At 46.4% G+C, this 15963-nt stretch overlaps 2 protein-coding genes and 1 long non-coding RNA gene across 3 annotated transcripts in view; 1 reads left to right on the top strand and 2 right to left on the bottom strand.

The window, feature by feature from the left end:
* The window catches only part of LOC149451809 (uncharacterized), a 187251-nt gene that overhangs the window by 135284 nt on the left and 36004 nt on the right, over positions 1 to 15963 (top strand). The window lies entirely within an intron of this gene.
* On the bottom strand, positions 2857 to 12155 carry LOC149451811 (uncharacterized). Its single transcript, XM_089690156.1, has 5 exons — positions 12063 to 12155; positions 11789 to 11974; positions 11502 to 11708; positions 10290 to 10431; positions 2857 to 3046 (listed from the first exon to the last, which is right to left on the bottom strand). The coding sequence occupies exons 2-5, from the start codon at positions 11900 to 11902 to the stop codon at positions 2991 to 2993; spliced, it is 519 nt and encodes a 172-aa protein (XP_089546282.1). The 5' UTR covers positions 11903 to 11974; positions 12063 to 12155; the 3' UTR covers positions 2857 to 2990.
* On the bottom strand, positions 12280 to 15065 carry LOC149451810 (uncharacterized). Its single transcript, XR_016314985.1, has 3 exons — positions 15000 to 15065; positions 12487 to 12623; positions 12280 to 12400 (listed from the first exon to the last, which is right to left on the bottom strand). It is a non-coding gene; the product is annotated as an uncharacterized LOC149451810 (long non-coding RNA).

Raw genomic sequence — 15963 nt, 5'->3', positions numbered from 1 at the left:
TGTTTGTCTTGAACCCCTCTCTCCTCCCATGAACTTCCTGATAAAAGCCATGCCTCTGCATTTCCTGTTTGCCAGATTATTGTGCCTTCATCAGCCAATATCCCACTTGTCTCTCCTGCTGCCGTCTATACCTTCGTTACTGACCTTTGGCTTGTTCCTGGACTACGATTTCGCCTCATCCTCATCTACTACCATTTGTAACCGACCCTTGGCTTGTTGACTGTCTCCGCTTCTGCTTGATCCTTTACTTGTTCGATCTGCTACTGGATTCCGGCTTGCTCATTCCCTGGTGGGGTGATCCTGAGATCTGCGACCTGGTATCAACACGCAGCCAAATCCATCTCCACCATTAGGAGCTCTGGTGAAAACCGGTTGGTGCTTAGACCCCGCACCTCAGGTGAGCCTGCGTCCTTTCTCAGGGTGACCTGCCTGTGTACCTATCCTGCTGCTTTCAGGTAAGCCTTCACACTGCTATAGCAACTGGTCTCTGAACCTGACCCAGACCGTGACAGAAGGTCATCTGTTTTTGAAATCCTAAAATGTCCTGCCAGTTTGGAGTCATGAACTAATTGGAGAACTTCCACCCGAGCCGACTCAGGTACATAGACGATGTGCTAGAGTCCAAAAGCCGTTCTTGTACTCAAGGTTTACATCTCTAGGAGGATCCTTGAGAAGTGGGTCGTTCTCATACCCCTCTTTGAGAAGACTCAAGAATGTCTTTGCACTTGTGGCCCCTAGGAAGTTCTTTTGAGTTAGGATTGAACATTCAGAGTTGCCCTCCTGGGGAGGCTCAGACAGCATCCTTGATAAGGCATCGGCCTTACCATTCCTCGATCCAGGTCGATATGATATAATAAAATTGAATCTGGAAAAGAATAACGACCACCGTGCTTGTCTAGAAGACAATCTCTTGGCCGAGCGAATGAATTCCAGATTTTTATGGTCAGTGAGAACAGTTCCAGGATGAAAAGCCCCTTCTAGCAGAGGCCTCCATTCAGAAAGGGCTTCCTTAATTGCCAGTAGCTCTTTATTCCCAATGTCAGAGAATTACAGATATAAAAAAGTGCAGCGCTATAAATACCTCATCCGCATAAATATATATTATATGCAAAATATCTCACATCACATCTACTGAGGAAGAATTATATATATATATATTATATATAGTGCTGTGATTGCTCTCAATATTAATAAGTGAAAAAAACACACGGTAATCTTCATGCAAGTGCTCCCAGTTGGATAATGAATCCATAGTAACAGGGGTGCCCACTCACCTTCCTGCCCAGGCCCCTCAGGTCCACTGAGCCAGATAAATGCCTCTTTTGTTTTCCTCCCAAGACACCGTGGGAACCTCCTCAGCAATAACGGTGGTACTTCCTCCTCTGATAAGTATATATCCAACGAATACCTCCGGATATTAATATGAACACCTCTCCATACATGTCCCACATAAGGCAAAAACATCCAACATAGTGTAAAACTGCATACTTTTAATAAAAGCCACACTCCAAAGTACTACTCACATTTGTGCAGTTCAATAATCGCATTTCACCACACCATGGGTGTACTATCTGGGTGGATCCTCACAAGGTGCACCAAGATGGTGCCGACGCCGGATATGACGTCACCACGCAGTCTGTTAGGCTCCTCCCACTGGCGTATCTACGCGTTACGTCACGATTGGTTACACGTGACTTCATCAGGATATACAATATAATATCATTATATATTTTATATATATATATATATATATATATATATATATATATATATATATATAAATTATTCCCAATGTCGTAATTTCTTTCGGCTGAGGACATCAAACGAGAAAAGTAGGCACAAGGATGAAGCTGCATTTTTTCATCCCTTCGCTGAGACAGGATCGCTCCCACGGCAGAATTGGAGGCATCCACTTCCACTATAAAGGGTAGTTCAGGATCGGGATGTACCAAAATTGGTGAAGTGAAAAGGTTTTCAGCTTTTCAAACGCAGCCTGTGCCTCAGAGGTCCACACAAAGGGTACCCCCTTCTTCGTCAGCTGTGTGATTGGAGCTATCACTTTAGAAAAGTTTCTTATAAATTTCCTGTAGAAGTTGGCAAACCCGACAAAACGTTGAATTTCCTTAACATTTCCAGGTGCTGGCCAATCTACCACTGCTTTGATCTTTTCAGGATCCATGCTCACTCCCTCCGGAGAAATGATATAGCCTAAGAACTGGATCTGGGTTTGTTCAAACTCACATTTTTCCAATTTAATGTAAAGTCTATTCTTCCTTAATCTTTCAAAGACAGTGCCAACATGTTTGCGGTGCTCCTCCCAATTATCGGAAAAGATAAGGATATCATCCAGATAGGCAATCACAAATTGGTCCAACAGATCACGAAAAACATAATCAATGAAATGCTGGGGCGTTGCAAAGTCCAAACGGCATCACCAAGGATTCGAAATGCCCGTAGTTCTGAAGGTGGTTTTCCAATCGTCTCCTTGACGAATGCGGACAAGGTTATATGCCCCTCGTAGATCAAGCTTTGTAAAGATCTTGGAAGAACGAAGTCTTTCCAACATTTCCGAGAGCAAGGGTAATAGATAATGGTTTTTAATTGTGATTTTATTCATGTCTCTGTAGTCAATGCATGGACGCAAGGTGGAGTCTCTTTTCAAGGAAGAACAGGGCTGCTCCTGCAGGAGAAGCTGAGTGTCTAATAAAGCCCTTCTCTAAATTCTCATCGATCTACACCCTGAGTACTTTTAATCAATCCACACCCTGAGTACTTTTAATTCAGGTTCCGACAGATTGAACAGGCGGCCAAAAGGTATTTCTGACCCTATTACCTCCAAACATTCCCACACACCTAGTGCATTATCCAAGGTTTATTGTAGGAGTGAAAGAATAATAAAAACATACTCACAGACGAAGCATGGATCTAAAAAGCATAGAAAAATGTCAATGGCCACAACGGCAGGCAAGGTGTTCTCACTGTCAGTGCGGTCAAATGGCTGACGCGTTTCGGGGATGAATCCCTTTCCTCAGAGCTGATGACCAACCTGTATGGAGGTCAAGTAGTAAATAACCAGGGCTAGATGCCTTGGGAGCAAAGCTCCACCTCCTCTACTTGTTATAAGATGAGGGGTTGGAGGGGGTTATTTAAAGTGCAATCTTTTGTAGTTTTTATAAACGCATATACATACCGTATTTTTCGCTCCATAAGACGCACTTTTTTCCCCCAAAAAAGGGGGGAAAACGTCAGTGCGTCTTATGGAGCGAATATAAAGCGGCCGGTCCGGTATTTCTGCCGCCACCATGTCAGAATACCGGGCCGGCCGCTCAGCTGTTCTCTCCTGCAGGGCCTTACCTGTTCCTCGCTCCAGCGCTGCACAGTCTTCCCGCGCTGGCTTCTGTGACAGCCGGGTGCCCAGTGCGCATGCGCTGCGCTTTGTGAATGGTCCAGTGTTTTCTGGGACACATGACAGGTCCCAGAAGGCGCCGGGCCATTCACAAAGCGCAGCGCTTCTCGTGCATGCGCAGTGGGCACCCGGCTGTCACAGAAGCCGGCGCGGTTAGAAGAGGGAAAGACAACGCTGCGGAAGTGGGAGCGGGTATCTGTCAAATTCAGGTACCCGCTCCCCCTCCCTCCCCAAAGGTCAGCAGTCTCTAGTCATCCCCTATACTGTCTGCAGTCTCTGGTTATTCCCTGCACTGTCTGCAGTCTCTGGTCATCTGTACTGTGTCCCTGGTATTTTCCCTGTACTATGTCCACAGTCTCTGGTCATCTCCTGTAATATGTCCGCAGTCTCTGGTCATCTCCTGTACTGTGTCCGCAGCCTCTGGTCATTCCCTGTACTGTGTCCGCAGTCTCTGGTCATCTCCTGTACTGTGTCCGCAGTCTCTGACTGTCTCCTCTAGTTTGTCTGCAGTCTCTGACCATCCCTGTACTATGTCCGCAGTCTCTGGTCATCTCCTGTACTGTGTCCGCAGTCTCTGGTCATCTCCTGTACTGTGTCCGCAGTCTCTGGTCATCTCCTGTACTGTGTCCGCAGTCTCTGGTCATCTCCTGTACTATGTCCGCAGTCTCTGGTCATCCCCTGTAGTATGTCCGCAGTCTCTGGTCATCCCCTGTAGTATGTCTGCAGTCTCTGGTCACCCCCTGTAGTATGTCCGCAGTCTCTGGTCATCTCCTGTACTGTGTCTGCAGTCTCTGGTCATCCCTTGTACTTTGTCCGCAGTCTCTGGTCATCTCTTGTACTGTGTCCGGAGTCTCTGGTCATCTCTTGTAATGTGTCCGCAGTCTCTGGTCATCTCTTGTACTGTGTCCGCAGTCTCTGGTCATCTCCTGTACTGTGTCCGCAGTCTCTGGTCATCTCCTGTACTGTGTCCGCAGTCTCTGGTCATCTCCTGTACTGTGTCCACAGTCTCTGGTCATCTCCTGTGCTGTGTCCGCAGTCTCTGGTCATCTCCTGTACTATGTCTGCAGTCCATTGGTTCAGAATATTTTTTTTTCTTGTTTTTTGCCTCTAAAACCTAGGTGCGTCTTATGGTCAGGTGCGTCTTATGGAGCGAAAAATACGGTACATATATACACATGCATATACACATATATAAAGATACATACATGCACTAAGAGACAAAGCAAATAAAAAAATATTAAAAATACATGAATATAGCACCTGCAAATGTAGATAAATAAAAAATGTTTTTAAAATAAAATATATAAAAATAATCGTAGTAGTAACACTGGCAATGATGATAAAAATAATAATATTAGTAAACATAAAAATAAAAGTAATAAGACTAGTGGATAGTTGATGATTATCAGTTTAAAGTAACGAGTGTGGCTGTAGACCATATATATCTATTCAAACGTGAAGCGCTGAGCAAGCTGTCGGCGCTATGTGAGTGCTGTGTAGTGATATTTTTTTTTTTTCCAACAACAGTCCAATATCACTACACAGCAGTCACATAGCGCCGACAGTCCTATGCTCCCAAGGCATCTAGCCCTGGTTATTTACTACTTGACCTCCATACAGGTTGGTCATCAGCTCTGAGGAAAGGGATTCATCCCCGAAACGCGTCAGCCATTTGACCGCACTGACAGTGAGAACACCTTGCCCGCCGCTGTGGCCATTGTCATTTTTCTATGCTTTTTAGATCCATGCTTCGTCTGTGAGTATGTTTTTATTATTCTTTTACTCCTACAATAAACCTTGGATAATGCACTAGGTGTGTGCGCCACCTGTTTTCTCTCTATCCAGAGGCTGATCTCCCCGTCTGAGGAGGGCTGCACCCCTGAAGCATTTTGTTTGGTTGTCGCTGTCCTGGTACCCTTGGCTTCCCTTTTGGCTGTGCATATCCTGAGGTGCTGAAGAGTACATATGATATCCAAACATTCCCAGCCTCTCCTTCCTCCTTTCTGTCTTTGATCAATTTGGACACACAATTGGACGAATTCCTCAAGATCATTAGGAATATCTACTCTGGCAAGCTCATCCTTTACCTGTTCAGAAAGCCCTTGGCGGAACTGGCTTTTTTGTGATGCAGGGTTCCAAGTGGTATCTGCGATCCAACTTCTGAATTCAGCTGTGTATTCAGCGACCGAGCATCTACCCTGCCGCAGACTATGCAATTTTGCTTCAGCAGTAGCACAACGGTTGGGATCATCAAAAACCTGATTCATCGCGGTCAAAAAGGTATCGAGATTATTTAGAGTGCCATGGTCTTGCTCTATATAAGGGGAGGCCCAAGCTAGAGCTTCCCCAGTCAGAAGCCCAATAATAAACATTACCTTCTTTTTCTCTGAAGAAAAAGCAGCAGGGTACATTTGGAAGTATACACAACATTGATTAACTTCTTGCCGACCGTGCATAGCCGAATGACGGCTTCACCGCGGCCGGCCAGTTCTGAGTGGACGTCATATGACGTCCTCCCAGACCGCGCTCTCCTGCGCGCCCCAGGGGGCGCGCACCCGGCGATCTCCGTGATCGCTGTGTCCTACGGACACAGCTGATCACGTGATGTGGTGAAAGGCCGATCCCACCGGCCTTTTACCACGTGATCAGCGGTGTCCAATGACACGCTGATCACAGGGAAATGCAAGTGCCGGTTCTCGGCTGCACTTTCCTCACGCTGTCAGATCGTGAGGAAAGTACTGCCGAGAACCGGCAGTTGTCAGAGCGGGGATCGGCACCGATCATCAGGGCACTGATGATCAGTGCCCTGATGATCGGTGCCCAGCAGTGACACCCGCAAGTTCCGCCCAGCAGTGCGCCCACTAGCCCCGCCCACCCGTTCCCAGCAGTGCCCCCACCTGTGCCCAGCAGTGCCCCCACCTGTGCCACTCTGCAGTGCCACCTACCTGTGCCCAGAAGTGCCACCTACATGTGCCCAGCAGTGCCACCCACCTGTGCCCACCCACCTGTGCCCACCCACCAGTGCTGCCCACCAGTGCCACCCACCAGTGCAGCCCAGCAGTGCTGCCAGTCAGTGCCACCAGTCAGTGCCCAGGGGTTGTGCCAGTCAGTGCCGCCAGTCAGTGCCCAGAAGTGATGCCAGTCAGTGCCGTCTATCAGTACCCATCATCAGTGTCACCTATCAGTGCCGCCTATCAGTGCCGCCTATCCGTGACCCCTAATTAGTGCTGTCTATCAGTGCCGCCTATCCGTGCCACCTCATTAGTACTGCCTATCAGTGCCCTTTAGTGCTGCCTATCAGTGCCCATCAGTGCCGCCTATCAGTGCCCATCAGTGCCGCCTATCAGTGCCCATCAGTGCCGCCTCATCAACGCAAATCAGTGAAGGAGAAAAAATACCTGTTTGAAAAATTTTATAAAAGAAACAAATAAACTTTTTTTTTTTTTCAAATTTTTTGCACTTTTTTTAATTTATAGCACAAAAAGTAAAGCGCCCAGTGGCGATTAAATACCACCAAAAGAAAGCTCTATTTGTGAGAAAAAAATGATCAAAATTTCATATGGGTACAATGTTGCATGACCGCGCAATTGTCAATCAAATTGCGGCAGCGCTGAAAGCTGAAAATTGGCCTGGTAAGGAAGGGGGTATAATTGCCTGGTAGGCAAGGGGTTAAGGAAACCCCTGTAGTGGCGGCAGTCTCCATTAAACTTAGATGGTTGGGGCTGGGGCATATGTGAGTTGGTATCATCTCGGTTCAGCAGTTGTCTCTGCAGACAATCCACAATGCTTTCTAGTTTGGCAACTTTTTCTTGATGGGTAACCCCGAATTCCTGCAGCTCAGCAAGTTGCTGCCTAAGAGGAGTCACAACACTTGCTATAGCGGCCTCCTTGTTTGGGCCAGATTATTCTGTCATGGTCTAGGTCAGGTTCAGAGACGAGTTGTCAGGAATGGACTTGCCAATAGTGGTGGGACTTACCTGCCTTGTGGGCTGCAGTACCAGGGCTGGCCAGCGGGTGTTAACAACCAGAGGTTCACTTTGGCAATTAGCCATCACCTGGGGCTGATTGCAGGTGGTGTATTTAAGGGATGGCCAGACCTGCAGTCTGTGCCTTGGTGTGTGTTTTTCCATGGGCCCCTGTATCTTGTAACCTGCATTCCTGTTCCTGTTTCTGCCTGACTTGTTGCCGACCCTGCCTGATCCTGACCTCTGCTGACTTCTCCTGATTTGATCCCTGGCTTGTGACCCCGACCATTCTCTGCCTGACCCCCTGTACTTACCTGTCCGTTAGTTGCTGTACCCGGCTCGTGACCTGACTACTCTCTGCCTGCTCCTCCTGTACCTACCTGCCCGATAGTTATCGACCCGGCCTGCCTGACTACGTTGTGCTCTAAATGTGTATGTACCTGTGTATCTATATCAGTTTAGGTTTGGGTTTGTTTCACCTTGTTGTATGTATTTGTGTTAGCTTGGGGTTTGGTGCACTGCGTTTATATTTGTATTGTTAGTCTTAATAAATTGTCTTATTTATACCATATCTGAAGCCTGCGTTTCCCTGTGTCAGTCCACACACTTCTGGTCACACCCGCATCCCTGACACGAGTTGCTATTGCAGTGTGAAGGCTTACCTGAAACCAGCAGGATAGGTACACAGGCAGGTCACCCTGAGAAAGGACTCAGGCTCACCTGAGGTGCGAGGTCTAAGCACCAACCGGTTTTCACCAGAGCTCCTAATGGTGGAGATGGATTTGGCTGCGTGTTGATACCAGGTCGCAGATCTCAGGATCACCCCACCAGGGAATGAGCAAGCCGGAATCCAGTAGCAGATCGAACAAGTAAAGGATCAAGCAGAAGCGGAGACAGTCAACAAGCCAAGGGTCGGTCACAAACAGTAGTAGATGAGGATGAGGCAAAATTGTAGTCCAGGAACAAGCCAAAGGCTAGTAACGAAGGTATAGACGGTAGCAGGAGAGACAAGCGAGATACTGGCTGATGAAGGCACAATAATCTGGCAAACAGGAAATGCAGAGGCATGGCTTTTATCAGGAAGTTCATGGGAGGAGCAAGGGGTTCAAGGTTCAAGACAAACAGGGCCAAGGCAGGATCATCCAAAGAATTGTCAAGGGAGCTGTCCAGCATTCCAGGTGGCTCAGCAAGAAGAAACATTGCCTCTCACCGCAGAAGGCCCAGGTTCGAACCCAGGCTCTGACAACTGGACTGATCCTGAAGACCACCATCATTAGGGTATTGACTCCGCCCTAATTATCACTTTCTATTTAAGGATCCAAAGTTGGAGGATGTTATCACATTATTATCACCATGTAAGTCTGTGCTCCAATCACATCATCTGATATATAATGTCCAGCTGGTAGGAAATGGGTGTAACGAAAGAGAATCCATATTATGTGTATGTATAGCAGTGGGGGGAGGGGGAGAGCAGAAGTCAGGACTATGGAATGTATAACATATTGTATAAGATACAACAGAGAGGACTATATAGTGCAGGGGTCAGGAGTATGTAATGTACAACATAGAGTATATAGTGCAGGGGTCAGGAGTATGTAATGTACAACATAGAGTATATAGTGCAGGGGTATGTAATGTACAACACAGAGTATATAGTGCAGGGGTAAGTAATGTACAACACAGAGTATATAGTGCAGGGGTCAGGAGTATGTAATGTACAACATAGAGTATATAGTGCAGGGGTCAGGAGTATGTAATGTACAACATAGAGTATATAGTGCAGGGGTCAGGAGTATGTAATGTACACCATAGAGTATATAGTGCAGGGGTCAGGAGTATGTAATGTACACCATAGAGTATATAGTGCAGGGGTCAGGAGTATGTAATGTACAACATAGAGTATATAGTGCAGAGGTCAGGAGTATGTAATGTACAACATAGAGTATACAGTGCAGGGGTCAGGAGTAAGTAATGTACAACATAAGAGTATATAATGCAGGGGTCAGAAGTATGTAACGTACAGCATAAGAGTATATAGTGCAGGGGTCAGGAGTATGTAATGTACAGCATAGAGTATATAGTGTAGGGGCCAGGAGTATGTAATGTACATCAGAGTATATAGTGCAGGGGTCAGGAGTATGTAATGTACAACATAGAGTATATAGTGCAGGGGTCAGGAGTATGTAATGTACAACATAGAGTATATAGTGCAGGGGTCAGGAGTATGTAATGTACAACATAGAGTATATAGTGCAGGGGTCAGGAGTATGTAATGTACATCAGAGTATATAGTGCAGGGATCAGGAGTATGTAATATACAACATAGAGTACATAATGCAGATATAAGGACTTTGTAACATGCAACATAAATTGTATAGTGCAATGGTCAGGGCTCATAATATTGGCATTGTGTAATCAGTGGTAACTTGAATGCTTACTTAACTGAGACAAGTTGCAGAGGTCCCACACCGCTGCCTCCCATCTCCTGAGACTGCACTCAGTGACTTGGGTCTGAGACTATACAGACATATCCCTCCACCCGGCACAGCCAGCAGACCACAGAACAAGTAACCCTGGGAGAATTGTTCTGTCAGAGATCTTGCTAGACCCGGGCCTGGGGCAGAAGAGCTAAGGCACACACCCCAAGTGCCTAAATTAAGTAACACCTATGGTGTAAATCAACATTTTTCTGCCAGCTGAACCCCAGAATCTCCATAAATCCAGTCTAGATACATAAATTGTGTCTGCAGCACAGAGAAGGAAGATTATCCGAGAGAAATCCAGGAATACAGGACGGGGAACACAGCTCAGGCAAGTGACCAGGGGATTACAGGCTGATATCACCCAGTCCCCGCCCTACTCTGGACCAATCAGTGAGCAGTATGGGTGGAGGAATGCATTTAGTGTTCATGACCCACCTGTGCTGATCTCTGTAGGAGTGTCCTCCTCTATAAATGTCCCCGTTATTCCATCCTCCTCCATAGACTGCTGATCATCCCTCACATACGCCTCTTCTTCTTCTGATTTAACTTCATCTTTTATATCTTTAGGATCTTCACCCTAAACCAAGAGAATGATGGAAAATAAAATCGATAAAATATAAACATTAACCCATTGCCCTCCTGAGGAATTCTCCCCCATTCCTGACCAGGCCATTTTTTGCGATACGGCGCAGAGTTACTTTAACTGACAATTGCGCGGTCATGCAACGCTGCACCCAAATGAAATTTTCATTCTTTTTTCCCCCACAAATTGAGCTTTCTTTTGGTGGTATTTGATCACCTGTGCAGTTTTTATTTTTTTGTACTATAAATAAAAAATGAGCGAACAAAAAAATATTTTTGACTTTTTGCTATGAAACACGTCCAGTAAAATTTTTTTTAAAAAAATCAAATTTCTTCATAAATTTAGGCCGAAATGTATTCTGCTCCATGTCTTTGCTAAAAGAAAATCCCAATACGTGTAAATGAATTGGTTTATGTGAAAGTTATAGGGTTTACAAATTTGCGGTATAGATACTGGAATTTTTACTAGTAATTGCAGTGATCAGCAACTTATAGCGGGACTGCGGTGGGCATTCTCACACTGGGGGGAGCTAACTTGGTGTCACTGACATCCCTAGTGACACCAATACAATAAGTGTTAATAAAAAGCACTGACACTGTACTAATGGCACTGGGTATGAAGGGGTTAACATGAGGGGCGATCAAAGGGTTAACTGTGCTGTTTTACACCATATTCTGTGTTTGCGCTTCACTTTAAGCACACTGCTTTGCATGGTTATGCTGTGCACAGCCATGCAAAGCAGTGTGCAGGAGCTGACAGGGAGGAGAAACTGTTTTATTTACTAACAGTTCTTCCCCTCCGTCGGAGATCCTCAGGAATCACCAGGTGGCAGCGAGTAATGATGATTGACAGCTATGGCCGCAAATTGCGGTGCGGGAAGAGTGAGCGCGCCCCCTACCCGGAAATGAAAAAATACATAGATGTGATTTTGTGCACCGCTGCCACCCTGTAGCAGTATTTCTGCTGTGGGGCGGTGCTAAAATGGTTAACATAGTGACATCATATAAAAGGAATCCACACATCATCTCCACAAGTCCATGTTCCATATGCTGCGTCCCACCAACCTTGTCATGGTGAGGGATGGTGTGATCTTCCTGTGTGGAATCCCGGGAATACAGAGGACGGGGACATCTCTCTGGTGGGTTCCTGGTATTAGGTGGCTCCATCATATCCTTGTGTCCTTCTGAGAACTCCTCCATCACTCCATACTCCTCATCCTCCTCTTTATACTCTTCTTTAACATCAATATTATCATCCTCGAGGATTCCACTCTGAAAGATATAATAAAACATTCATTGTAACAAACATGCTGTGTATAAATCACAACTACCAATAATTGTCAATCATCTACCTGATGATGGTGAGGGATGGTGTGTTTCTCTGGTGGGTTTCTGTAACTGAATGACTCCACCATGGTGTCCTGGTACAGATCTTTGTGTTCTTTTAGAAACTCTGACTCCTCCATCACCCCATCCTCTTCATCCTCCTTTTTTATCTCTTCTTTAACCTCAACTGTAGAATCTCTCAGGTTTCCACTCTGAATATATAATAAAATGACATCAATGGTAACAATGCAGATAATGTACAGATCCTAATGATACTATCAGTGATTGTTCCTCATCTACCTGATGAAGGTGAGGGATGGTGTGACCTTCCTGTGTGGAATCCCGGGAATACAGAGGATGGGGACATCTCTCTGGTGGGTTCCCATGACTGGATCCATCTGTAGGAAACACACACACTGACTGAATCCATTGTTTCTATGTGTTTATCAGATGATGGGGGATCTAGGTGGATCCTCCGTACTGCTCTCTCCTTTACAATAAAGTCTCCTCTTACCCGGTGATGTGAGGGGCGGCTGATTGTCCATCATGACGTCCTTGTAGAGATCCTTGTGTCCTTCTAAATACTCCCACTCCTCCATGGAGAAATAGACAGTGACACCCTGACACCTTATAGGAACCTGACACACACAATGATACAGTCACCATCCAGACACATCCCTTGTCTGTTACTGGAGAATGTCCCAGAATTCCCGGCACCGCTCACCTCTCCTGTCAGCAGCTCAGTGATCTCTCTGGTGACTTCTAGAATCTTCTTCTTCTTTCTCTCTTCTATCAGGGAGGGAGGTGGAGGCGATGTGATGTCATATGATCTCCAGACTTCACAGGAGGAAAACTCTACGTCTGAACACAAATAGTAACATCAAATGATATTCCCAGAATCCTCCTCACCTCTTTGGTCAGGTCTCCATTTAAAGCCCTACTTCAGGCTGTGGTATAATTTACCTACACAGGACCCCCACTGCATAGGTTGAAAGCTTGTAGCAGGCATTTTAACATCATTGCATACAATGCAGAACCAACAGTCCTGCTTTCAGATAAGGATGCTAAGGGTTAATCCAAATCATAGAGCATTGAAATAAGAGAAAAGAGCCGGATGGAGAAACATTGGGGGGAGGAGCTGTGAGGTCAGTGTGATGTCATAGGTTTCTGACTCTGGATGGAGGGACATCGGGAGGAGGAGCTGTGAGGTCTGTGTGATGTCATAGGATTCTCTGACTCTGGATGGAGGGACATTGGGAGGAGGAGCTGTGAGGTCGGTGTGATGTCATAGGATTCTCTGACTCTGGTTGGAGGGACATCGGGAGGAGAACCTGTGAGGTCGGTGTGATGTCATAGGATTCTCTGACTCTGGTTGGAGGGACATTGGGAGGAGGAGCTGTGAGGTCGGTGTGATGTCATAGGATTCTCTGACTCTGGATGGAGGGACATTGGGAGGAGGAGCTGTGAGGTCAGTGTGATGTCATAGGATTCTGACTCTGGTTGGAGGACACTGAGAGGAGGAGCTGTGGGTGGCGCTCTGTGAGGTTTCTGTACACAGAATCATTTCTCCCGTGTTCTCCGGAGACTTTACTGATCACATTTCAGGATGAATATCTGAGACTGGGATCATTATGGAGAAATACGTTTTCAGGACATTTCCTACAAATGACATTTTCTCTCTTTCTTCCTAATTGAATCTTATAAAATAAAGATATACATATTCCAATCCCCCCGAAATAACCCCCCATCCCCCGCCACTGATAAAAGTCATATAATCCGTTAGTATAGACCAGTGGTCGGCAAGCCGCGGCTCGCGAGCCACATGCGGCTCTTTACAAGCTTAAATGCGGCTCTTCTGTGTGCCGGGCGCCCGCTCCCCTCCCTCCTCTCCCTCCTCTCGGACGGGCGTGTGCAGGGCGGCCGCCCCCTCCCCTCCCTCCTCTCGGACGGCCGCCCGCTCCCCTCCCTCCTCTCGGGCGGCCGCCCCAAAAGTCAGGATTCTGCAGCTGTCAGGATGTAGGCGGGGCAGCCAGGATGTAGGCGGGGCAGCGTGACGAACTCCTCTCCTCTCACAGTCCGCCCTGAAGACCAGAACGGCGCGGGAAGCACGGCGAGAGGAACGCGCGGAGCAAAGGTAAGTGAATTGACACAGGGGGGACTTACTATATGGGGGATGAATTACTATATGGGGGGGGACTTACTATATGGGGGGGGACTTACTATATGGGGGGGGACTTACTATATGGGGGACGACTTACTATATGGGGGACTTACTATATGGGGGGGGACTTACTATATGGGGGACTTACTATATGGGGGATGAATTACTATGGGGGATGAATTACTATGGGGGATGAATTACTATATGGGGGATGAATTACTATATGGGGGATGAATTACTATATGGGGGATGAATTACTATATGGGAGATGAATTACTATAGGGGGGATGAATTACTATGGGGGATGAATTACTATGGGGGATGAATTACTATGGGGGATGAATTACTATATGGGGGATGAATTACTATGGGGGATGAATTACTATGGGGGATGAATTACTATGGGGGATGAATTACTATATGGGGGATGAATTACTATATGGGGGATGAATTACTATGGGGGATGAATTACTATATGGGGGATGAATTACTATATGGGGGATGAATTACTATATGGGGGATGAATTGCTATGGGGGATGAATTGCTATATGGGGGATGAATTACTATGGGGGATGAATTACTATATGGGGGATGAATTACTCTATGGGGGATGAATTACTATATGGGGGATGAATTACTATGGGGGATGAATTACTATATGGGGGATGAATTACTATGGGGGATGAATTACTATGGGGGATGTATTTTCAGTTTTAAAAATGTGGCTCTCAAAATAAATTTCAATCGTGGTTTTGGCGAGATTTGGCTCAGTTGAAAAAAAAGGTTGCCCACCACTGGTATAGACTGATGGGGTGAGAAGGTGACCCATCTCCACAATGAGGAGAATGTTCCGGCCCCGGAAGTGGGGGAATGTTGTGCCCCTGAAGGGGTTAATCTGGGTTCCCACACTATATATGTGTGTATCATCATCTGCTGGAGATAAAAGACGTCACAGTGACTATGGAGGAAGAGGACGGACGTGACCATGGAGGAAGAGGACGGACGTGACTATGGAGGAAGAGGACGGACATGACGGGGGGTTACTGGGTGTAAATAGGAAATAACATCTTATTACCTCCTCTGCTGCCACTTCCACCGTCTCACCTACTCCGTGGTTGGAACTTCCTGTCTGTACCTGACATCACTTCCTGTCTCTCATAGAGACTTCCTGTCTGGGTAGAAGTGAAATCCCCACCTTGTGGAGCTCAGAGGAACTGCAGCCCCAAGAAGCATCTGGTAGTGTGACCCCGGCCTTGTGCTGTGTGTGTATGGACTGTAGATCCTTATCCAGTTCCACGCCGCCCTATAGTAGAAATACTGCTACAGGGCAACACGGGTGCTCAAAATCATGTATATATACATGTGATTTTGCAGTTCCATGTAGGGGGCACACGCACCGCGCACGTACCTTACCCGCGCCGACATTCACTGCCTTGGCTGTCAATCACCGGGTCTCAGCTAGTAATTACTTGCCGACACCCGGTGATCCTTGATTATCTCTGACGGGGAGAGAACTGCATGTAAACAACATAGTTCTCTCCCCTATCAGCTCCTGTACACTGCTTTGTATGACTCTGCATAGCAGAGCCGTGCACAGCAGTGTGCTTACAGTGTAAAGCACACACACAGCCCCAATAGTGAAACAGCACACAGTTAACCCTTTGATCGTCCCTCATGTTAACCCCTTCCTGCCCAGTGCCATTAGTACAGTGTCAGTGCTTTTTATTAGCACCGATCACTGAATTGGTGTCACTGGGATGTCAGTGACACCAAGTAAGTCCCCCCCAGTGTCAGAATGTCCGCCGCAGTCCCGCTATAAGTCGCTGATCGCTGCCATTAGTAGTAAAAAAAGAATAAATCCAGTATATATACCACCATTTATAGATGCTATAACTTTCACGTAAACTAATTAATTTACACGTATTGGGATTTTTTCAGCAAAGACACGGAGCAGAATACATTTTGGCCTAAATTTATGGCAAAATTAGATTTTTTTACATTTTCTTACTGGACATGTTTAACATTGGTTTCTTTTTCAA

The sequence above is a fragment of the Staurois parvus genome, unplaced genomic scaffold (assembly GCF_062004578.1).
Source record: "Staurois parvus isolate SC_StPar_1 unplaced genomic scaffold, SC_StPar_1.0 ptg000519l, whole genome shotgun sequence".
NCBI classification, from domain to species: Eukaryota; Metazoa; Chordata; class Amphibia; order Anura; family Ranidae; genus Staurois; species Staurois parvus.
Note: the sequence above shows the minus strand (reverse complement) of the source record. Positions and strands in the feature narration are given on the sequence as shown.

Excerpts from the sequence above, each read along its gene's own strand:
- LOC149451811 (XM_089690156.1), bottom strand. The coding sequence starts at position 11,902 with ATGGAGGAGTCAGAGTTTCTAAAAGAACACAAAGATCTGTACCAGGAC. Across the intron at positions 10,432-11,501 it reads CCATCCCTCACCATGACAAG|GGTGAAGATCCTAAAGATAT; the intron begins GTTGGTGGGACG and ends CTCTTGGTTTAG. Across the intron at positions 3,047-10,289 it reads TCCTACAGAGATCAGCACAG|GTTGGTCATCAGCTCTGAGG; the intron begins GTGGGTCATGAA and ends ACCTCCATACAG.